Genomic DNA, 20,754 nt, shown 5'->3' with positions numbered 1-20,754 from the left:
CTCCAGCCATCATTGGCTGCTTTGTCACTCATTTTCAGTCCACACAATACAAAGCAATCTGACACGCGTACATCTAAACCTAAATAAATACATGTTTCTGTTGAGTTTTGAACAAGAAAATCATATTTATACAAATTTTCAAAAGACCCCAAAAACATGTTTATTACATCTTTTGTTTGTGTTCAGATGTCAAACTAAAAAATAGAATGGAAACTCTTTTTGCACATTTATATTTACAGTTCATTCATTTATTAATAACACGGGTACTATTCTGTCATATTTTCTTCCTCCTCTTCCTCTTCTTCGTCATCATCGTCATCAAAATATTTATCCTCTGCATCTCTGTTGACAATGTCCAAGTTGTCATAGTCTGGATTCTCATCCACCTCCCTGTAACACAAACACATAAACACCTTAAGTCACTTTCAAAGCCCACAGTGTGGGATTTTTGTCATTTTCCACTGAACTTCAGTTTGTAACTTTTCCCCTCCTCTGGAGTCTCTTTACTAACTTGTATTAACATGTGTGATTTCACAACAGCTTGTGCAGCACAGCGTCAATATGAAACAAAACAGTTGTGAAAAAGTTCAGTTGTTAGTAATGTATTTTCAGTATGGAGCATACTTTGAGCATGTGTCACGCAACATGCCCAGACAAGTGGCAAACATGTCACTATGGTAACCATAAAGCTACAGGTCAAAGGAGCTTGCAAAGAAAAGCGTCTGGACTTCTTTAAGTTGCTTGAAGACGTTTCACCTCTCATCCGAGAAGCTTCTTCAGTTCTAAGGTCAAATGGTGGAGAGTCCCAGATATAAACCTAGTGGGAGTTTCCCCCCACAGAGGGACAAAAGGACCCCCTGATGATCCTCTAATCGCCTGAGCCAAGGTGTGAAACTGGGTGTGGGTCCCAATCAGCCAGGGTTTCGGGTGAGCTCATTGTGAAACTGGCCCCACCTTATCATGCGAATTCCTGAGATCAGATGGCCCAGGATGTGAGTGGGCGTTAAGGCGTCTGGGAAGGGATCTCAAAACTGGATTATAGATGGCAGAGAGTTGGTGTCGTAAACCCCCGCCTCTGTTCAAAGATGGTCGTTCACAGTGGACATAGATGGCTTCTTTCACTCCTCTTTCAAACCATCTGTCCTCTCTGTCCAAAATGTGAACATTGGCATCCTCGAAAGAGTGTCCTTTATCCTTAAGATGCAGATGGACTGCTGAGTCTTGTCCTGTGGAGGTGGCTCTTCTATGTTGTGCCATGCGCTTGTGAAGTGGCTGTTTGGTCTCTCCAATGTAGAGGTCTGGGCATTCCTCGCTGCACTGTACAGCATACACCACATTGTTAAGTCTGTGTTTTGGCGTTTTGTCTTTCGGGTGAACCAGTTTTTGTCTGAGCGTGTTGCTGAGTCTGAAATGCACTGGGATGTCATGCTTGGAGAAAACTCTCCTGAGTTTTTCTGATACACCGGCTACATAGGGGATGACAATGTTGTTGCGTCTGTCCTTCTTATCCTCCCTCGCTGGTGTCTGGTCTTCTTTTCTGTGCCTCTTTGCTGACTTTAAGAACGCAAAGAGGCGTTCTTAATAAGGTGGGGCCAGGTTTCACAATGAACACACCCGAAACTCTGGCTGATTGGGACCCACACCCAGTTTTACACCTTGGCTCAGGCGATTAGAGGATCATCAGGGGGTCCTTTTGTCCCTCTGTGGGGGGATACTCCCACTAGGTTTATATCTGGGACTCTCCACCATTTGACCTTAGAACTGAAGAAGCTTCTCGGATGAGAGGTGAAACGTCTTCAAGCAACTTAAAGAAGTCCAGACGCTTTTCTTTGCAAGCTCCTTTGATACAATGACCTGGATGACTGAGAACCTTCACAGACATAAAGCTACAGATTCAAAAGAATTAGTAAGCGTTGAATTTTAGGCCAAACCGTGATCGTTTTCTAAACTTAAACCTGCAGCTTTTAATTCCTAACACCAACCAAGTTGTTTTTAGTGCCTGCACATAACCATGTAATGCATTTGGTATTGATAAAATGATTTTACATGTGGAAAGTACTGTGGAAAGAAAAATCTGTGTATATGTGTCCGGACAGATGAAAAATCGTGATCCAGGACATAAATGAATAAAATACAGGTCGTCTGTACCTCATGAACTGCCTTTAAACTGCGCTGAGCTTTAACAAAAATAACTTTGGCAAATTACGGAGTTCTGTTATTCTGTGAACTGATTAATCTATGAGGAATGATCATCTCAAAGCTTTAATAACAAAACTAGTTATTTTTTCAGCAACATTCTCAAAAAGCCTGCTTACTAATTTGAAAATCTTACATTACAAACACCTACAAACATACACTTAGGCTACGCTCACACTGCAGGCGAAAGCGCATCAAATCCGATTTTTTTTTACCCTATGCGACCCATATCCGATCATGGTATGACAGTGTGAACGGCACAAATCCGATATTTTCAAATCCGATCTGGGTCACTTTCATATGTGGTCCTGAATCCGATACATATCTAATGTTTTAGAAACCGACTGCTGTTTGAACGGTCAGGTCGAATTAAATCCGTCTTTTACGTCACCGACACAAGACAGACGCCAATTATCAGCTCCGGAGAAGCGCCCGAGAACACATCGTGAACGCTTCCTGGACATCCAGTGTAGATGTTAGTGAAACTGTTGGGAAGACAACGTGAACATTTTATTTGTACTGTATAATCTGCAGATTCTGACAGAAATCTGCAACTATCCTTTGAAGCACCGCTCCTCTAAAACAGCAATAAGGATCATTATTAGGTTATCTACATTATTATGTAAATAACAAAATAACTTAAAGCAAAAATTGGGAAACGTGAAGCCCGAAGTCTTTATATTAAGGGCCATCAGTCAAACAATACTGTTTGGTCTGAGTCTAAACAGAGCGTGTTGTGTGTGACGTCTTCTTTTGCGCATGTGGGCCGCTTTGAGGGTTCACAGTAGAGCGCGTTTGCTGTCGCATTTTATTTGTAGTGTGAACAAGCAGACAAAAAAATTGGCTTTGATCAAAAAATTGGAATTGAGCATTAAGACCTGCAGTGTGAACGTAGCCTAATAGTCTGAGGAACTCGAGCTGTCAAAGGCAGCTTTAGGTTGGCTACAACGCGATGAAGAAGTCTTTGAACTGCTCCTGTGTGCTGTGTGACTGACCTATAGTTGAAATCCTTGTCTTTGCCATCCAGAAAACGCTGGTGCATCTGACTGATGAACTCCTCTCTGAGAAGAGCCTTCTCCTCTGGCGTCGGCTCCCATTCCTTCTGCTGGTCTCTGTCATCTACAGCATGAAACACAGAGCAGAATAAGAAAAGATGGAGGGAAAAGAAGAAGAAAAGAAAAAAGCCTAAATTTTCTTCTTTGCTTAACTTCAGTGTGAAGTTTTTTCTTCAACCCGAACTCTGACTGACCGTAGTCGTCGTCCTCCTCTTCTTCCTCCAGTGCGCCGTCTTCCTTCTCCTGCTCCTCCTGCAGACGATTTTGGATGAGTCGTTCCTGGTAGGAGTTGAGGAGCAGATTGGCGAGTCCTCCTGTACCTTGCCCCGGCTCCCCGGGTCCTCCCTGTGCACCATCCAGCATGGCCTCCTGGGAGCGCTGTAGCACCTGAAGCATTCATGAAGGTAATTAGAAAAATACTCTGAAATATACAAAAACATAATCACATATAAAACGCAAGATAAACAGAACTCACTTCTTCATCTGTCAGGTACTGGCCGATATACTGTTCGTACAGCAGCGGCTCCCTCATTCGCATCTGTTCTTCACTGAAGTACTGGCCGTCTAGAAGAGGAGGAATGGCACTATCAAAGACTAAAGCTATCTGCACAAATGCTGCATGGGTCCACTGTATCATTAACTGCTGCTGCCCCTACCCTTCTGCAGAGCCCTGAGGGCAGCATAGCGCTGATTCCTGACTCTGGTCCTGTCGGTGCGTCCTGCAGCCCGTCTCTGTATCACCTTGCTGTAGTGCTGTGCTCGTGGGTCTGAGCTGACATGTGCAAATGCTGAGAGATGCTGAGGCTTCAGGCAAGCCTGGAAATTGTAAGATGAAAAACAAAATATAATAATGGAATTCTTCACTTCTTTACCAACACCACAATATTTAGTTAATGTATTTTGAAACTGGATTTTTTGCAGACCTGTAATGTAAATGTTCCTGTCTGTAAAGAACTTTTGGGTCAGCTTCTGTTATTTAATGTGCTATAGGTAGACGTAACAGTCAACACACAGTCTCAGTGCATGTTTGAAGTACATCTTTTCTTTCTAAACAATAATAACAGTTTATTCAACACAATTCAGTGCTCTGCAAACTAAACTCAGAGGACAGAAGTATCAGTTGTATCGCACTAGTACAAACCCAATACCAATGCCAGCACTGGTATCAAAATGATATTTAGATCGATAGGCCCACCTCTACAGAGGAAGATTTAGTACTTAAAAAAAAAATATATATAGCTCAACAACCATCAGCCAATGCTGTACTCTGCAAAATATACAAGGAATTTGTTCCCACTGAAAGTGAAAACAAGACACACTTCTTTCACTCCTTAAGGCAAAAACAAAGCTAAGTACAGCCAGGCTAAGGAGGAGGAGATGCTAACAGCTGATGATGTGTGACCCAAATGTCAACAAACGACTCCACTGTGTCATTTGAGCACTCGCTGGTTGCACTCCATATGACAGGAACACTAAAAGGGATGTGGGAATTACTGACACTAGCACTAACTAGGCTACTTTTTTGCTTAAATTTGATTCATGCTCTGTCACTACTATTGAACTACAATGCTGGCACCTTGTTCCAACAGAGTAACACATTAAGTGATAAAGAGTGCCATCAATGGCAGCACGTCACTGGGAAAGAAGTTTGCCTTGATTTACTTATGAATGTCATTGCCTCTAAGCATCTATATTGGGCGATGTTGCCCTTCACTAACACACACACACACGTTGAACTGTGGGCACATACATGGTACCTCTCCAGGAACACCAGCGGCCTGCTGCGGTACTGATGCAGCAGCTCCTCTCTGCGCTCCTGCACGGTCAGCTCAGCCTCTCCGATCTGCTGGCTCTTCACCAAGACGCCGCTCACAGCTATGGCCTCCATCATGGCATTCACACAGCTGGACTCGCTCAGGTTTATATTCTGTATGATGAGCAGAAAGAGTAAATCAGCGAGGCGTCATAATGGCAGACCGCACCTGACACTGTGGTTGAAAAGAAAAAACAAACAAACGCTGTTGTCGCTGATTGCTTCACCTGGATGTCCTGCACCACCCGCTGTGTGTCTTCAGAGCTGCTGGAGTCACATCTCCGTCTCCGTGGCAGTATTATCTCTTCTATTTTCCTCTCGTCTTCAGTCTCACACAAGCTTGGCTGTGTTTTAACAGGAGGGTCGATCTCTCCCCACATCATTAACCGCGGTGTCACTTAGCCACCGTCTTCCCAGGAGCTAACGATGGTTCACTAAGAAAAGCTCAGCCTACTGCCAACTTCCCCTGTTTGTTTCTTTTAAACGACCAATTAGTTTTTACAATTTAATGTAAAACCTCTTGGATGAGAAAATCTCTTTCATGGAAACCTCGCGTGTTATTTTACCTTTCACTTATTTTGTATAACGTTTCATCGCAATAACGGTCCGTCACTTTTGTGTGTCCCCTTTTCTCTGTGCAACCGAAAGAATTGTTCCTCCCCCACAGCCTTTTCTTTGATATGTATATGTCGCCACCTTGTGACAGACTTTAATACTTATAATTTTTTCCAAGATAGAGAAATATTTTAGAAATAAATATTAAACATAAATTGCACATGGGTCACCTCAGGTTTCTTTTTTATTATTTTATCAATTATTGCTTACATATCATACTGTGGTGTTTAATCACTGTATAGTCTATTATTTTAAATCTATGAAATCTATGATTTCAAATAATATGTTAGGTGATATGACCAGTATTTTTCCAAATATTATCAAGGTCAGGTTGAAATGTTTTCACCTTGAGGCTCTGTGCATGGCTTTGTCTTGGTTGAAGTGCTCTTCAGCAAGACAATGAACCCTAAACTGCTTCTGTGTGCAAGGACTGTTCAGCTTTAGAGAGATAAGTGATAGGTCACAGCTGTCCTCTGTCTGAGAGCCACTCTGGAGAGTAAGAGCCTCTTCTTACTCTCCAGACTTTCAGGTGTGACTGTGAAGCATGAAAATCGAAGAAGGGAGAAAAAGAAGAGGAGGTACAGCAGGATTTGGCATTCAAGGCCAGTCTTTGAAAACAAACAAACAAACAAAGCTGCTCTTGTAATGGAAATGATGCGTCTTGTGGTCAGGGTTGGAATTACTATGTTGTATTTTTGCAAAAGTGCATTTTACTATTAAGAGCTGTTGGATGGATTCGTGGTTTCACCTTTGCTGCAACTTCTGAGGGCTGGTAGATCTACATCTTGTTGTGGTAGAACTGAGGAACAAAATATGAATTTACTTTAACACTAAATGTGTATTATGCCATTTCTCCAACTAGTAATACTAAGTAAAATAAAATAAAATAAAATAAAGGTCGATTGCTGCTGCTATTTGGGTTAAGAGTGAACATTCTTTTTTTTTTAAATTGGTGAATGCTATGAGATAATGCTTGCAGAGTTTTTCTCTGTGTTTGGCTAAAACTTCTTGTGGAATTCATTTAAAATAAACTGTTGTATGAAGTGCACCTCCAACTTTAACCCATTGGTGGTGCTGGAGTTTTTGAGCCATGGGCATAAAACGTAGTGGAAAGTATCAGAGGGTTATCATCAACCAGATTTCAAAATATTTTAGCATGCAGTTTTCAGATCAACCATATACTTCAATGGCAGGAGAACATGAGGGAGATGATTAAAGAAAAAGAATCAGCGTGGATAATGTTTAACCCATAGTATCATCTTCTTCTCTAGCCTTGTATTGGTGTTTCAGAGGTGTTACAGTGAGCTCACAGTAATCTGACACAGCTGTTCAAATGACTGTACTATTTAGACAGAAGTATGCTGCGGGCCCCTTTTCAAAATGGCACGTCTCCACCCGCTGGACAGCAGAAGTACTACAACTCTCATTTCTGCAAGATAGAAACAAATACGAATCTATGGTGTCTGGTTAATGAACACACACTGTTCTCTCTAGACAAGTGTTACTCTCCATCAAGTCCCATTTTTAAAGCTCTACAGCACATGTATGTGTGTGTCTGTAATCCCAGCACCTGTGATAAAGAGGTCCTGCGTATATTGATGTGGCCAGCTGGTCCTGCTATTTAAACCCATGGCAGAGAGTAAGGGAGTTTAGAGGAAAGAGAGATGTAATATCAGAGGAGGCGTGGGGGAGATATGAGGGCTGAGTGTTGACAGAGGAAAAGGGTTAAACTTAGGGGCCAAGAAAAGAGCAAATCACTTTATGAGTATTTCATTATATCGATCTGTATTTACAGCACTATAGCTGCAGGCATTATACATTAGACTGGTATGTTAGAGAAAAGTGAAAGAAATGAGGTGAAATAGACCATCCACACAACCTTAAAAAACAAATCACAAAAAATTATGTGCTGACTAAAATATGGAAAGCAAACCGGTGAGCATAAAATGATCGGAACCCAAAGTGCAGTTTTCACTGTGACAGAACTTTGTGCATCTTTCTGAGCTGTCAAAGCAAGGTCCCATTATTGTGAATAGTTTGCAAAAAAACCCTGAGCCTCTAATTCATTCTGTTTGCTTTCCATGTACACTTCAGGTTGACTGACACGTGAATCAATAGTTAATAACTGTATTTTGGTTTTGCAGTCAATTATTTCTCAGGGGGACCCAAAGGGAGAGAAAAAAAGATACAGATAAACATGCCAAAAATGGATACCACTGAGTCAACAGCTAATTAAAATTGTAATTGCTCAGTTACTTTCTTACAGGAGACAATGGAGTCTTTATTAGGAAAGCAGAAATAAATAGAAGGCAGAAGTGGTTATGGCACAGTCATAATAACATAACAGTACCACCAGGGGGAAGAGCAGCAGTCTGGATGATGAAAATATAGAAGAGGTTGATTTATGTGCGTAGTATAGTTTAGGTTTCAAAGATAAAATAGACTAGACCTGGTTTTATTTTTTAATCCATTTAAAGAGTTTGTGTGACATGATGATGAAATATTAGACTTGAAATAAATAAACAGCATCCATCGACTAGCTACCTGGATACATATTCTTTTGTGTACTGCAGCCTTTAATTTCCTGTATTCATTCGAGGTCTGTCAGTAGTATTGAGTCAGCTTCTAAATGAACGCACAAGATGACTCATTAGATTACTGCGACCGCTTCTAGGCAATGACTTTTGACACCTGGTCTTATAATTTCCTCTTTGTGACACAGCAGAGAATCATTTTAGATATTGATGAACACATTGTGTTTGACAGTGACGGAGAGCAGAGGGGAGAAGGTGGCCCAGTAATTACAACTGCGTTGGTTGTAAGCAACGTTTGGTTTATTTATCACTTGTTTGGACTGCCGCTTTGTTATTTTATGATCTTTACCTTATAACATAAAGCGCCTTGGGGCTGCAATACTGCTCAGCATGCGGAAACAGTCATCTGAGACTATGGTAAACATAACAGAGCACTGAGCAGCTGAAGGGTTGGGTGAAAAAACAGGCCAGAAAGAAAGGAAATATCACCAGGCGACCAAAAACGTATCTAAAATGAACTAACTTCTGACTATGTCACAATGTTAAATTATACCTTTGAACCATCTAATGAAAAAGGTTATCATAGTTTGCTTCCATGTGTGCAGGGCCCAATAACAAGTTATTGCAGATTTTAAAGGTCAGTGGAGTTGTGACTGTTTCCTCAACTTTTTGTTAAGAGAAATGTATTTTTCATTGTACGTGCCAGCTAAAATCCTTTTATGTACGCCTTTACATTTGCCTTTAGAGGTGATGCACACAGTACTGTGTGCCAGTTATGAGCTACCCTCATTTCTTTATATTTTGCTTCCAAGGAGCCAGACTTTCTCGTGCTTTTTCAAAGTGCTCTGTATAGTTCTCCGGGCTTTTTAAAGATCTTCTGTTGGCTGCTTTTTTCATCCATTTTTAGGCCAGCCTTGGTGCCTGACCATTTTCAAGGAAGCATAAAATAGGCCTCTAACTCAAGAGATGATCCACGGTTGTGTTTAAATGTAGCAAAGCGCCAGTTTCAAATTGTATCCTTAGGTACTTTGTATTTAGCTTCCTGTTGAACAAGAAGATCATTTGTTGCAGTTTCTTTAGTTTAATCTATAAAAAATGCAAAAGTTAAGACAGTTTGACAGGCAATTACCTTGTTGCTATTTTTCCACCAACAAGATAATTCCCAAAGTGCTATAAGCATAAGCATCTCAACACGATGTGCAGTTTGTCCTTAAAAAATTTGAGGAAACTGGACAAGTGGAGGGAAAAAGAAGGAGGAGCAGCCCTAAAAGAAAACTATCTGTAGCTGATGAACAACATCTGAAAGTCACGAAGAGGAAAAAATCTGACAAAGGACCTGACAGATGCATCTGAATGCTCTACTGATACACCTATTGTTCACTAAAGCCTCACCAGAAATGGTCTCAGTAGAAGGTTGGTTGTCAAGAAGCCATTATTATGGAAGGAAGCAGAGAGGAAAGGCTGAGGCATGCCACATTAGAGAAGAACTGGAAATCAGTGGCAACAGGTCAGATGGAGTGATGAATCAACATTTCTAATATTTGTTTCAAATATTTGTCAGTATCTACAACAGAGCTCAGCAGAGAGGTAAAACAATAAGCATCGAAAGCCATCTTTAAAAGGCAGCGGAGGCTTTGTCATGGTTTGGGGCTGCATTTCAACCAAAAGTACCATCTGATTTAGATTCACCGTGCAATACTATCTTCAAAGCATCTGATGGCAACACCGTCATTCATGACAATGATCCCAAACACCCTCGGAATGGATACCTGGATAGAAAAACACACAATGGAACACTATTGTCTGTTCCTCGACACAAAGTTTGACCACCCATGACAATAGTGAGGTCATCATCTGGCCTCCTAAGAGCCCGGACCTCAACATTTTTGAAGCAGTGTGGGATCATCTTCAAAGACAACAGAACAAAGGCAGCCAACATCTAAAGAAGAGCTTTGAATGTCCTTCACCAGGTCTGGAGAACTATTCCTGAACACTACTTTAAGAAATTATAAGAAAGCTGCCAAAGAGAGTTCAGGCAATGCTGAAGAATAAAGGTGGTCAAACCAATTGTTGAAGAGCTTATTAGAATTGTACAGCAATGTTTTTGCCTTGTGTACTGTATTTCCATATGTGTTTGCATAGTTTTCAATAATTCACCTTCACCTATTTCCCATTTTCCCAGCTAAATATAAAAAATCAGACATGACTCAAGAGTGATGCATAGAACTGTATTTCAGCATGGAGTTTCATTACTGTCCTTCACAGCAGTCCTTCAGACAGATATCTCCCATGTTATTATGCTGGCTGAGTTGGCACAAGGATGAAGGTAACAGCTCAAAGCTTTTTAGTTGAGTGAGCTAATGTTTTGTTCCTGTCAAATGCTGTAAAGCAGCACCGGAATGGAGACTTCCATAACAGTGCTTTGTTATACAGCACTTACCAAATATACTTTCAGATCCCCACAGCAATACATTTACGACATATTGAGAATCTTCGCCAGCACAATATATCAATGTCTGATCAATTTTGAGATTTGGGAGATTTCTGGCACAACTTCAACTACAAAGTTCTTGGAGTATCGACTAAAATCTAAAGAGGTGCAATCGCCAGTGGCAATTTTAACATGTATTTAATACATTTCAGCTTGTGGGTTTCATAAAGCTCATTATAAGCTATTACAGAAAAAAAATAGGTTAAATGTAGAGTAGAAAAAACTAAATGATTAATAATAGCTGTCTGACATACTGATCACAAATGAGACATTATTGGATAATATGTTCATGTGGTTTAAAGACAGTCATGCTTCCCTGGCAATAGATGAATGAACTGGAGAAGTGCGACCTTTATGACAACCCCAATGAGGCCACAAGCTGAGGTCAGTCAAACAATAAACTTGTTCTATATACTTTTATACTTTTGCTGAAGCTTTATTCTCTTTAATTTAGCCAATTGTTGATACTTTTCACCAAACCTTATTCTTCAAATCACCCAGGCACCCTCAAATACCACTCTTACCTCTATGAGGCCCAATGGTGATTTGAAAATCTGTCACTAAAACATTCACCCTGGTTGTTCCTTTGTTTGAATGGTCAAGAACTATGACTTCTTCAAGAACTACTCTGAGATCTGTTATGTTTATTTATGTTTTTTAATCCACAGATTATCATCTGCAATTATCTGGAACAACAAGAGATAGCCCTCTGTGTGGGAGATTCACAATTCTCTTTGCTGGCTTTCATCTCAGTGTTTACAACTGATATCAGGACACGCACTTTAAAAAGTTTGACTCAGATATAAAGCAATGTAAACATATTTAGTCTTAATAATAAGTCTTAATCTTGCACTTACATTGCTTATACAGATACATTAGTGTCGAGCAGAGTTAAACAGTTTGTGCATGTAGATAGACTCTTTGTGACAGGAAACAATTGCACACACAAAACACACGAGCACATGCAGCAGAGCAGGATTAGCCCTGGCAGCATTTTGGTTGGAGCCTTATCTGAAGTAATGGTGGATGAGAGTCTTGATTCATTTTCCCCTCTCCTGTCACACTGAGGAGTTCTTTGCCTGGGGACAACACTTCTCGCATAATAACACCCTCAGTATCAAGAACACACTTGGGAGTCATCCTGCATGTTTAACACAAATATGCAGATTCTCACTATATGATCTTATCATTTACAAATCCACATGCTTTATCATGTGTTTTCATCTTCAGCTTGCTCTTTGTTTTTGAAGCACAGGCAATAATATATATATATATATATATATATTTTTTTTTTACATAATGCAAACATGACAAGTACCATCGGCTCCTTGTAATGCTAACTGACAGATGAGAATAGAGAGCTTAGTTTTTTTCACCTTGAAAGGGCTCTCTTTTAATGTCATGTCATATTAGTTGATGTCACCTGGGACAGAGCGTTAATAATGGAGATGAATGGAACTGTCAGTGGAAGGGAACAGGTGTTTTATACTGACATGCAGGCACAGAGAGGAGAAGACAGTCGCGCTGAAGGAAAGTGATAAAGGCAACATGAACGGCTGCAGGCAAGTATACTGTATACACTTTAATTAGGCACTGGGAGAAAACAGATCATCTTGGGAAAGAGATACACAGCTACGTATTTTCCAAGAGGAGTGTACCACTACACTCTCCTGCTGAATGTCAAAACCACAACTGAAGACCCTTCAGTTCACTAGATGGAAATACAAAATTGGTTAAAAAATCCACTAGAAACTAGCATTTTTTGGCATATTTTGGCAGCAATATTGGAAACAATTACAATGTACTTTAACCTACTTTGATGCTCCATATTTTCTTTTTGCGGCAGTGGTCCAACAGGGCAAGCAGTGCTTGTCCAGTGAAATCCAAACCAGAAATTTCAATAAGGAGAAATTCACTGGAAAACATTGACTAGATTTGTTTAAGTACAAAGCTTTTATCATATTATATTAATATAATTATATCCTATTTGGCAACTGGACTCTATGCTGAGGTAGCAGAGCAGAGCAGAGGAGGAAGCGGGAGAAGACCTGTGCAGTCTAGATGCTTGTGGTAGTAGAAATGGAACAAGTGGAAGATTGATCTCTGATTAACGCAGTGGAGATGGGGAAGAGCTGAAGAATAAGAATTGATTTTGACAGCATGGGAAAGAAGTGATTAAAATAATAGACTAAAACCCAAATAGCTTTGGATACAGGCAGGCAAGTGCATACAGATCTTTGTTGTTGAAAGTACGCACAAGTTTATCAATTTGAAAGTTCAAGCTTGTCGAGCTGAGAGGACAGCAGCTGTTTCTGGTTGTTGCACATGTGCATTGCAGATAAATCTCTCGTGTTTGACGGGAAATTTATAGAACACTAGTGAACTAGACAAGCTACTGTTTGCTTTGGTTTCAGTGCACTGAGATCAGTTGCTATTCTTTGCAATGTGTAGAAACAGAGCCAGTGTTTGCAAGTAAATGTGTTATCATCAAAGCCTGGATGATAGAGATGGGACATCAAATGCAAATCCACTCTTCTGCATAAGTCATCACATGCCATGGCTCTGGCTGTAGCTTGAGCAAAAGCCACATAAACAGCTTGTCCTCACTAGATTTTAAAGCAGTTTATAGATGAAAAGCTGCCCTTTTCCTTCTCCTTCTCCTCCTTTTGTGATAGCTATTATAGTTTTGCATTTTTTAATTTCTATTTATTTTTATTTAATTTTACATTTTCAGTGCAGTTTAGTTTAAAGCCTAGGTTATACTCTGTTGTGGACACAGACACAGAAAGATAGACCTCTGATAGTGGAATAGTCATTCTTTTTATACTTCTTTGACATCCACTCGAGGTCTGCCGTCTGGGGACCAGGTCTAGTTGGTGCCCAAAAACAGGCAGGTGCACGAACATCCGTAAGAACCATTATGCTAACCATCTGATAATGTAATTTTTATGTCACTGGGTCCTGAGTGGGCCCTAGCAGACTCATAGACATGGAAAGCATAATCCCTGCTTAGATCATTTTTATGATTCAAAAATGTATTACATGTAATAGTCATTAGACTTTAGTTTAGTTTTTTTCAAAGTAAACATTATCTTTTAAGTGAATTTATTCGCATCATCTAAGGTGAGGGTTTGGTATCTTTCCATGATTACTTTTCGATTTTTGGTTACTTTCCTAATCCAAACTCCAAATAAACTCTGTCAAACATTGTGAGCAGAAAAAGAGGAAATAAAAGTCAGACAGCTGGACAGAAAGACAAAAAAATAAATAAAAAAAAAGCTGACAAAAAATGATGACGGGCACATGGAGTGGCAGCAGCTGTTGAGATGTTGGATGTATCACTGAAACCACACTGAGCTCAGAGCAGAAGTGCAAAGTGAGAGGAATTTGGTGAGGAGAACGCGTGTGCGTGTATTTGTGTTCAGATGCGCCTGCTTGTGTCTATCAACGGCTGAGTGACTGAGTACAGCAACAGCTGTGACAGACCTCTCGAGCACAGCTTCACTGATATACGACACACATGAAGGCATGCACACGCGACTTAGTCAGTCCTGTAGCAACAGCAAATCCAGGAGACACTCTTCTAAAGCACAGCATTGGAGTTTGTATAGTTTGCATTCATCTACTCTCTTTTTAAAAAAAACAAAACTCTATTAAGGATTTTCTTCTACACATTCTCGCTTTTGTTTTTGCTGAATCTAATCAAGGAGTTCTTCAAAAGAAGTGGTTGGAAATGGCTGTTTTGATGAGAACAAATCTCTTTTGATCATGACTGACACCAGAAATGTTGCAGATTTCTTCTTCTTTCACTTTTCTCTACTTTGAAGGATATTCCTTCATTTCAGTCACAACAATGGTCTCCCAGAGCTTGACTCTTTAAGCGGATTGCTTTGTTTTGGGGGGATTTCAAGGCTGCAGAAATCCAGCACCTGGACTAAACTGATGTCCACCATTGGCTGTCGTTCCTATTGTGGTGTTTTTGTGGATGACTCACTCAGGGGTAATTTTCCAGTTTGCTAACGCTCGCCATGCTGGAGCACCCTCCATGTGTCCGGATTGACCCTGCCCCTTTCAGGCCTCAGCCAATCAGATGCAACATGGATAAGCCAGATATGCGTTTTGAGTTAGAGCGCCAAGCCTGTCAGAGTCTCAGACAAGGTGGGATACCTGTTTCTAGTCACGTTTCCAGTTCACAGCACATGAACATTTTTAGAGCTGCACTCACACAACACATGAGGATTTGAAAATGTGTGTAGCTCAGTTTGATTGTATTAGTAGTTCTTTTTAAGTAAAGAAATTTTGTGAAAATGTACACTGAATATTTGTAGATATTACATCAACTGTTTTAAAAATTTAGGCTTTCCCATCAAAGAATAGAGGTTTATTTTCTGGGCCGAGGTGTTAATGGGATCAAATATCCTGCTAGTGCCTTGGTTACAGTTGGGGCACAGCCAGCCTGGGCACAGCACACGTCGCCTTGAGCAGATGAACCGAGCAACCTGTTGGCTGGAGGTCCCTGGGCCTTGAATCAAAGTATCTGGACAGAGAGGAGTGTGGACCAATTTAGACAAGGACAAACTCCAAGAGGCTTTAGTTTCTTTTCATTAAAAATTTAAAGGCATGTTATGGTGCATTGCCACAGTTTCAGTTATTGAAAAATATGCAATAACTAATAAATAGCAAAATAACAGCCGCAGCTATGCCTAGCAGAGACTGCCCATGCATCCTTTCACCACATCGCTTCTCACGTTTTCCCATCAGACCGTGTGTGCACAACCTTTTAAGCTGTCCTTACACTTTATGTACTTGTGTGCGAGTTGGCAGTTTACAGTAATGTTCCTCTTAATTCACAGGGCGGTCTAGAGGGATTGGGTTTCGAGTGGTTACAGCATGGTCGGAAATAGAAAACTTGTGGGGCGGAGGAGAGAGGGGGGACACAGAGGCAGACCACAGGTTGGGGGCAGACAAGAGAGTCTGAACTGCCCACTACATCGTGTTTACCATACAGAAGACTCCTTAGGAAACAAGAAAAGACTGATGGATAAATACACACTGTAACTGACTGTCTCTCCACAACTTTGAAATAGAGGTGGTCCACAAATCCATGCACATTCAATTTAATGTAGAAAGCACTCTGAGTGAACTGTTCACACAGAAGTGAACCAGATGTGATACATCGGCTAGTCATTATCACTGTCACACATGCAAAGCGGTCAAATATGTGAAAATAATTGTATTATTGTTATATATATTTGGAGGCCCCGGGGCAGACCCAGGACACGCTGGAGAGATTATATCTCTCAGCTGGCCTGGGAACGCCTTGGTGTTCCCCCGGATAAGCTGGAGGAGGTGGCTGGGGAGAGGGAGGTCTGGGCCTCTCTGCTTAGGCTGCTGCCCCCGCGACCCGGCCTCGGATAAAGCGGATGAAGATGGATGGATGGATGGATATTTGACTACCTCCTGTACTTGTACCTCTGTGTCCTCAATGAGTGTTTTGGACACCTCATCATGCATCAATTAAGATGTGAATTGACATCATTAAACAGGTTCTGTCAGGGAGGCTGTGTGTCAGACAGGAGTTGGATCCAAGATGCAGGATTCAAAGGACAGAAAGTAAACTAAAAAGCAGCTTTAACGCTGAGCCTGAACAAAGCACACAACATCAAAGACTAGAAACGAGGAAACCGAAGCTACAAATCTTCTAAGAAACCACACTGGCAGGGAGGACACAGCCATGAGGAAGAATGTGACAAGGGTCAAGGAAATACTGAGACAATATATATAAACACAGAGGATAACGAGGGAACAGCCAACAGGTGGGAAAACAGCTGAAACTAATTACAGGTTACAAGACAGGGGAAATAGAGCTAAATACAAAGCAGAAGAGATGTGAGACCGCCAAAATAAAACAGGAAGAAACAGTGCACGGGAACTGAAACACAGATAAGACAGAAGGCTAAACAACCACAGAGACAGACTATCTTCACAAAAATGCATGGGGAGCACAGGAGGAGTATGATTACAGAAAAAACATAGAATACAAGCAAAGTAGAACCAAGATAACAAAACTAAGAAGACGTGAGGATACAAATAGTAAAAAACAAAGGAATTACAGCTATAATGAGAACCAAAACCTGGAATAACCATCTCAAACTCAGTATATCCAATAAATAAGAATTCAAAAGTCCAAACACAGAAGATACTGGGTCAAAGACCTAGGATCATGACCACTTCTGAGTTTTTCCAAGGATACCCTAGTAAGCTGTACAGGAGATCAGCCTCACTAATTTCTGATAAACACTCAGTCTTTTTGTTCTGGAAGAAGAGGTTTGTGACAGATGAAAATAAGTTGTCGCATATGAATGGTCTCGTTTTACCTACATTTTGACACCAGGCTCGTCTTCTAGCAGTGATGCCTTCTATGTAAAAACGTTTTTTTAACATGCCCACGTAACTGGCTTATGGAGTGGCTATGAAATAGAGAAATAACACTGGTGTCCATATTATGTTGCTCAAACAACTTTAAGTCATGAAGAAATTTCTTAGGCTCAGTGCAGTCTTTGCAATTTGTTGCTTCATTGCCTGTTCAGCTTGTGACAATTTTAGTTTCTGATAATGCAATTCAATTCACCAAATCAAAAACAGTCGCCTGAATGCTTTGTATTGTAAGGTAAAGACCCTACAATAAAACAGAGAAAACCTCAACAGTCAAATAACCCCCTTTGACATAGATCCGATGTTTCATTTTACTCAATGAGCACAATGGGCTCTTTTGCATGGTCAAAGTGCTGTGTGCATAAACTGTTTATGACTAGGCTAAAGCGAGACTTCCTCTTATGTAGTAGCGTTTGACCAGTGAGTGCACATTCCAAACATAGATTCTTTCTCAATACATACAGTAACATCACTTTGCAAATGTAAGTGTTTGTCAGTGTGTGTGTTTATATGTGATTACACTATGCCACCATAAGTGGAGATTAAAATGTGCATCTGCACTGCAATGTATGTTTGCGTGCGTATGCAAATATTATGCATGCTTGTAATGAGTATCTGTGTTAGTGTTTGCTTAGTGTGGCTGCCCATGTTTCCCTGCAGGAGCCAGTTAAATCTTTCCTGCTGCCAAGGGGAGAAACTGCACCATCCATGTCAGCCAAGTCCTCATCACAGAAATCAAAGCGATTTGAATGCTTTTGTAGTCGCTCATAAGGACTATCTGTAGATTCTAATGGGCCACAGTAACACAGCATGGTCCCATTTTTTCCAACTCAGGGAAGAAAATGTAGGCCACACTCAAATTTCTGAAAACATTCAGCTTGTCCTTATTAAGTAAGACTTTTTACAGGTATAAAGACAGAAGACATGAACCTGAAAACCTGAAAATGTAAAAGGAAGACAGGAGATTTAAGAGATAGATGTGGAAGTTTGGATTCAGGTTTAGAAAAGACTTGAAATCTGTTAATATCCAAATCTTGTTCATTACAGTACATACAGTGCAAAAATCTTGACTCGCCCCTCATTTCTTTATATATTGTTTCCAGTGAATTTCTTGTCATTTTGTCATTGTTCAAGTGGTCTTTAGTAATAGTTCTATAGGTTTTCTGAAAGTCTATCAAAGTTTTTCTTTGAACATTAGCAGTGTGGGATCATTTTGACAGAGAATGGAACAAAGGCAGCCAACATCCAAAGACCTGTGAATGTCCTTCAAGAAGCCTGGAGAATTATTCATGAGGAATTCTTAAAGAAATGACAAGAAAGTTGCCTAAGACATTGTTGAAGAACAAAGGTGGTTTTACAAAATATTGACTTTCTGGCTTGTTAAAATTGTACAAACTTTTGCCTTATGTGCCATATTTCCAATTTGTACATGTTTTAGAAAAGTAGCTTAACCTAATTCCCATTTTCCTAGAAAATGGGAAGAAATGAGGGGTAGATGTTTGCATAGTACTGTATTACAATTAGTGGTTTCAGTGTTTTCTGTGCAGCATTTCATCTATTTTAACCTCTTAAGCCCCAACACCCGGGGGCAAAAGGCAGGAGATCGCATTTGGGGTTAGGCGTTGGGGCTTAAGAGGTTAACCTGATTTCAGTTCTCTAACAAACTGGGCAATAATATGTCTATTATTTATCATATGGAAGCAATTAACTCATACCCCTAAGGTTTCGAATGTAGTTTTCTGAAATTATCGGCCCTTTGTTAGTCATTGGTGCTACTTTCGGTCATTACACAAATGTACTGTTTATAAAGTGGGGGAAACCTGCAGTCAGGTGAGACTGAAGAAGTTACTTGGATGAAAAAGGAAAAGTTTCTTCCTCTATAAACACTATGACCAGATGAACCAACTTTCTGTGACCCCCACTATTATTTGGTTAAATGTCCCTTGGCAAGTTTCACTTCGGCCAGCTTCTTTTGGTCGCCACCAAAAAGCTTCTGGCTTGAGACTGTCTGGATATTTGACCATTCCTCGTGAAGGAATTGGTAGTTGAAGTTAGTGTAAATTGGATGGTTTCTTTGCATGGACCTGGCTTTTAAAGAATAGTACATACATTTTAATAGGTTTGAACTTGGGGATTTCGGAAGCCTATTCCAGAAAATGGAATGGTCAGTCTAAATGTTAGCCTGCTTTATTCAATAATCTTTATGGTCAGACGGGACACAGTTGAATGCCCCAACAGGATAAAGATCCCAAAGATTCAGCAAAACTGGTTTTTTGGAATAGCTGAAGGGTAACATTAAGCTTCTGAAACTGGCTTCTGAAAGCTCCAACCTTAACTCTTTTGAAAATTTGTGGCCCATCATTGAAAAATAAATCTTAACCAGGAAACCAACCAATTTAAATGAACTAACAATTTTGTCAAGAAAAAGTGGTACGATGTCCAGCCCAAAGTTTATTAATGGCTACCATAGGGTTCTGGTCAAAGTGGTACATGCCGAGGGACATTTAACCAAATATTAATGGTGGTGTATGTACATTTGAGTCTATATGTATACTTTTGACCCCGTGTTGAGAAAATCCATAATAAATTCAAACATTTTTTACCCAATTCTTGTTTTTTAACATCAGTTCCCCCCTGGAAAAAACAGTTCGAAGACAGCCCAAAATCACCTACATTTAACCAACCTGTATTTCTGTATTAGTTTATTTCTTTTACTTGTCTAAAATTGACAAAGTGCTGATCAAGCATACCCACATGGGGTCTTAGCCCATGGTGGAGGAATACTCTGATGAGGAAAGATGAGCTACAGTTTGAATGTCACTGGGGTGACAGTCAGCTTCAGCCCAGAAAGTACAGCAGTAAATTTTCACTTTATGGATATGTCCTTTCAAACCACTGATCAGACATTATGGCTCAGCACTGAGTACTGGATTTGTACTTACTGTAGAAGGTTAAATTTAAACATTTAATAGAACCTATTTAGGAAAATGAGAACAAAATGTGACCAGGCAAAAAACAAAAAGAAAGAATATTATAACACAGCTATTCTGTTGTGCATTTCCTCACTTTGTCATAAGATTTTCCCCAAAAACTATCAAAAGATGCACGCGCTTCATTTGTGTTAAAAGAAACAAGCTAAACATAAATGTTTGGCTTTGCTACATGGGAACCAAAACCTGCAGCTGAGACCAAAAGTTATTTATTAATCCCATTCAATCACCACGTCACATTGTCATATTGCCTGATCTGCTCTGAAAAGACCTGTGATTGTAGGTGAAGTTATTTCTTATTGATAGTCACAACTTATAATACGCTGTGCAACACCTCAGCCACACTTCTATGTGGCAACTGTGTGTACTAATACTGTGGATGCAGAAAGTCAGAGTGCGTGAAAAAGACCTTCACACTCAAAACATTTCCAGCTACTGCATTTTACTGCAACTCACTGCTCAGATCAAAGTGCTGATGAACAGAAAATCCTTTCCTGCCAGTCCATATTTTCATATCATCTTGAAGTTCAGCCCTCAAAATGTTTTGCAGATATAAATAAAGTTGTGTGAACAAATCAATAATTTATAAAATACAAATCAAACAAGCATCAAGTTCAATCCAGGT

General features: G+C 40.2%; 2 protein-coding genes across 4 annotated transcripts in view; one reads left to right on the top strand and one right to left on the bottom strand.

Annotated features, from left to right (window-relative positions):
- Positions 1-266: 266 nt before the first annotated feature.
- On the bottom strand, positions 267-5,639 carry ccdc97 (coiled-coil domain containing 97). The gene is made up of 7 exons (XM_085352186.1): positions 5,292-5,639; positions 5,002-5,178; positions 3,908-4,067; positions 3,727-3,815; positions 3,446-3,638; positions 3,192-3,315; positions 267-390 (listed from the first exon to the last, which is right to left on the bottom strand). Exons 1-7 carry the CDS (start codon positions 5,445-5,447, stop codon positions 267-269), a joined length of 1,023 nt encoding a protein of 340 aa, XP_085208312.1. The 5' UTR covers positions 5,448-5,639.
- An 8,606-nt stretch (positions 5,640-14,245) lies between these two features.
- Positions 14,246-20,754, top strand: part of LOC146633360 (myocardin-related transcription factor A-like) — a 36,921-nt gene continuing 30,412 nt past the window's right edge. For all 3 annotated transcript variants that reach the window (XM_085351453.1, XM_085351452.1, XM_085351454.1), the window contains exon 1: positions 14,246-14,862. In XM_085351453.1, the coding sequence (XP_085207579.1) occupies positions 14,733-14,862 (130 nt within the window). In that variant the 5' untranslated portion in view covers positions 14,246-14,732. The remainder of the gene's footprint in view (positions 14,863-20,754) is intronic.

Source organism: Diplotaxodon limnothrissa, linkage group LG4 (genome assembly GCF_057381915.1).
Source record: "Diplotaxodon limnothrissa isolate DT_005_m linkage group LG4, D_limnothrissa_male_GT1.1, whole genome shotgun sequence".
Taxonomy (NCBI): Eukaryota; Metazoa; Chordata; class Actinopteri; order Cichliformes; family Cichlidae; genus Diplotaxodon; species Diplotaxodon limnothrissa.
The sequence above is the reverse complement of the archived record's forward strand: the minus strand, read 5'-3'. Positions and strand labels throughout refer to the sequence as shown.

Bases quoted from the DNA above. Each gene is read 5' to 3' on its own strand.
- ccdc97 (XM_085352186.1), bottom strand. From the start codon at position 5,447: ATGATGTGGGGAGAGATCGACCCTCCTGTTAAAACACAGCCAAGCTTG. The intron at 3,639-3,726 runs GTGAGTTCTGTT...TGAATGCTTCAG, and splicing joins AGTACCTGACAGATGAAGAA to GTGCTACAGCGCTCCCAGGA. The intron at 3,316-3,445 runs GTCAGTCAGAGT...TTCATGCTGTAG, and splicing joins AGAGGAGGACGACGACTACG to ATGACAGAGACCAGCAGAAG.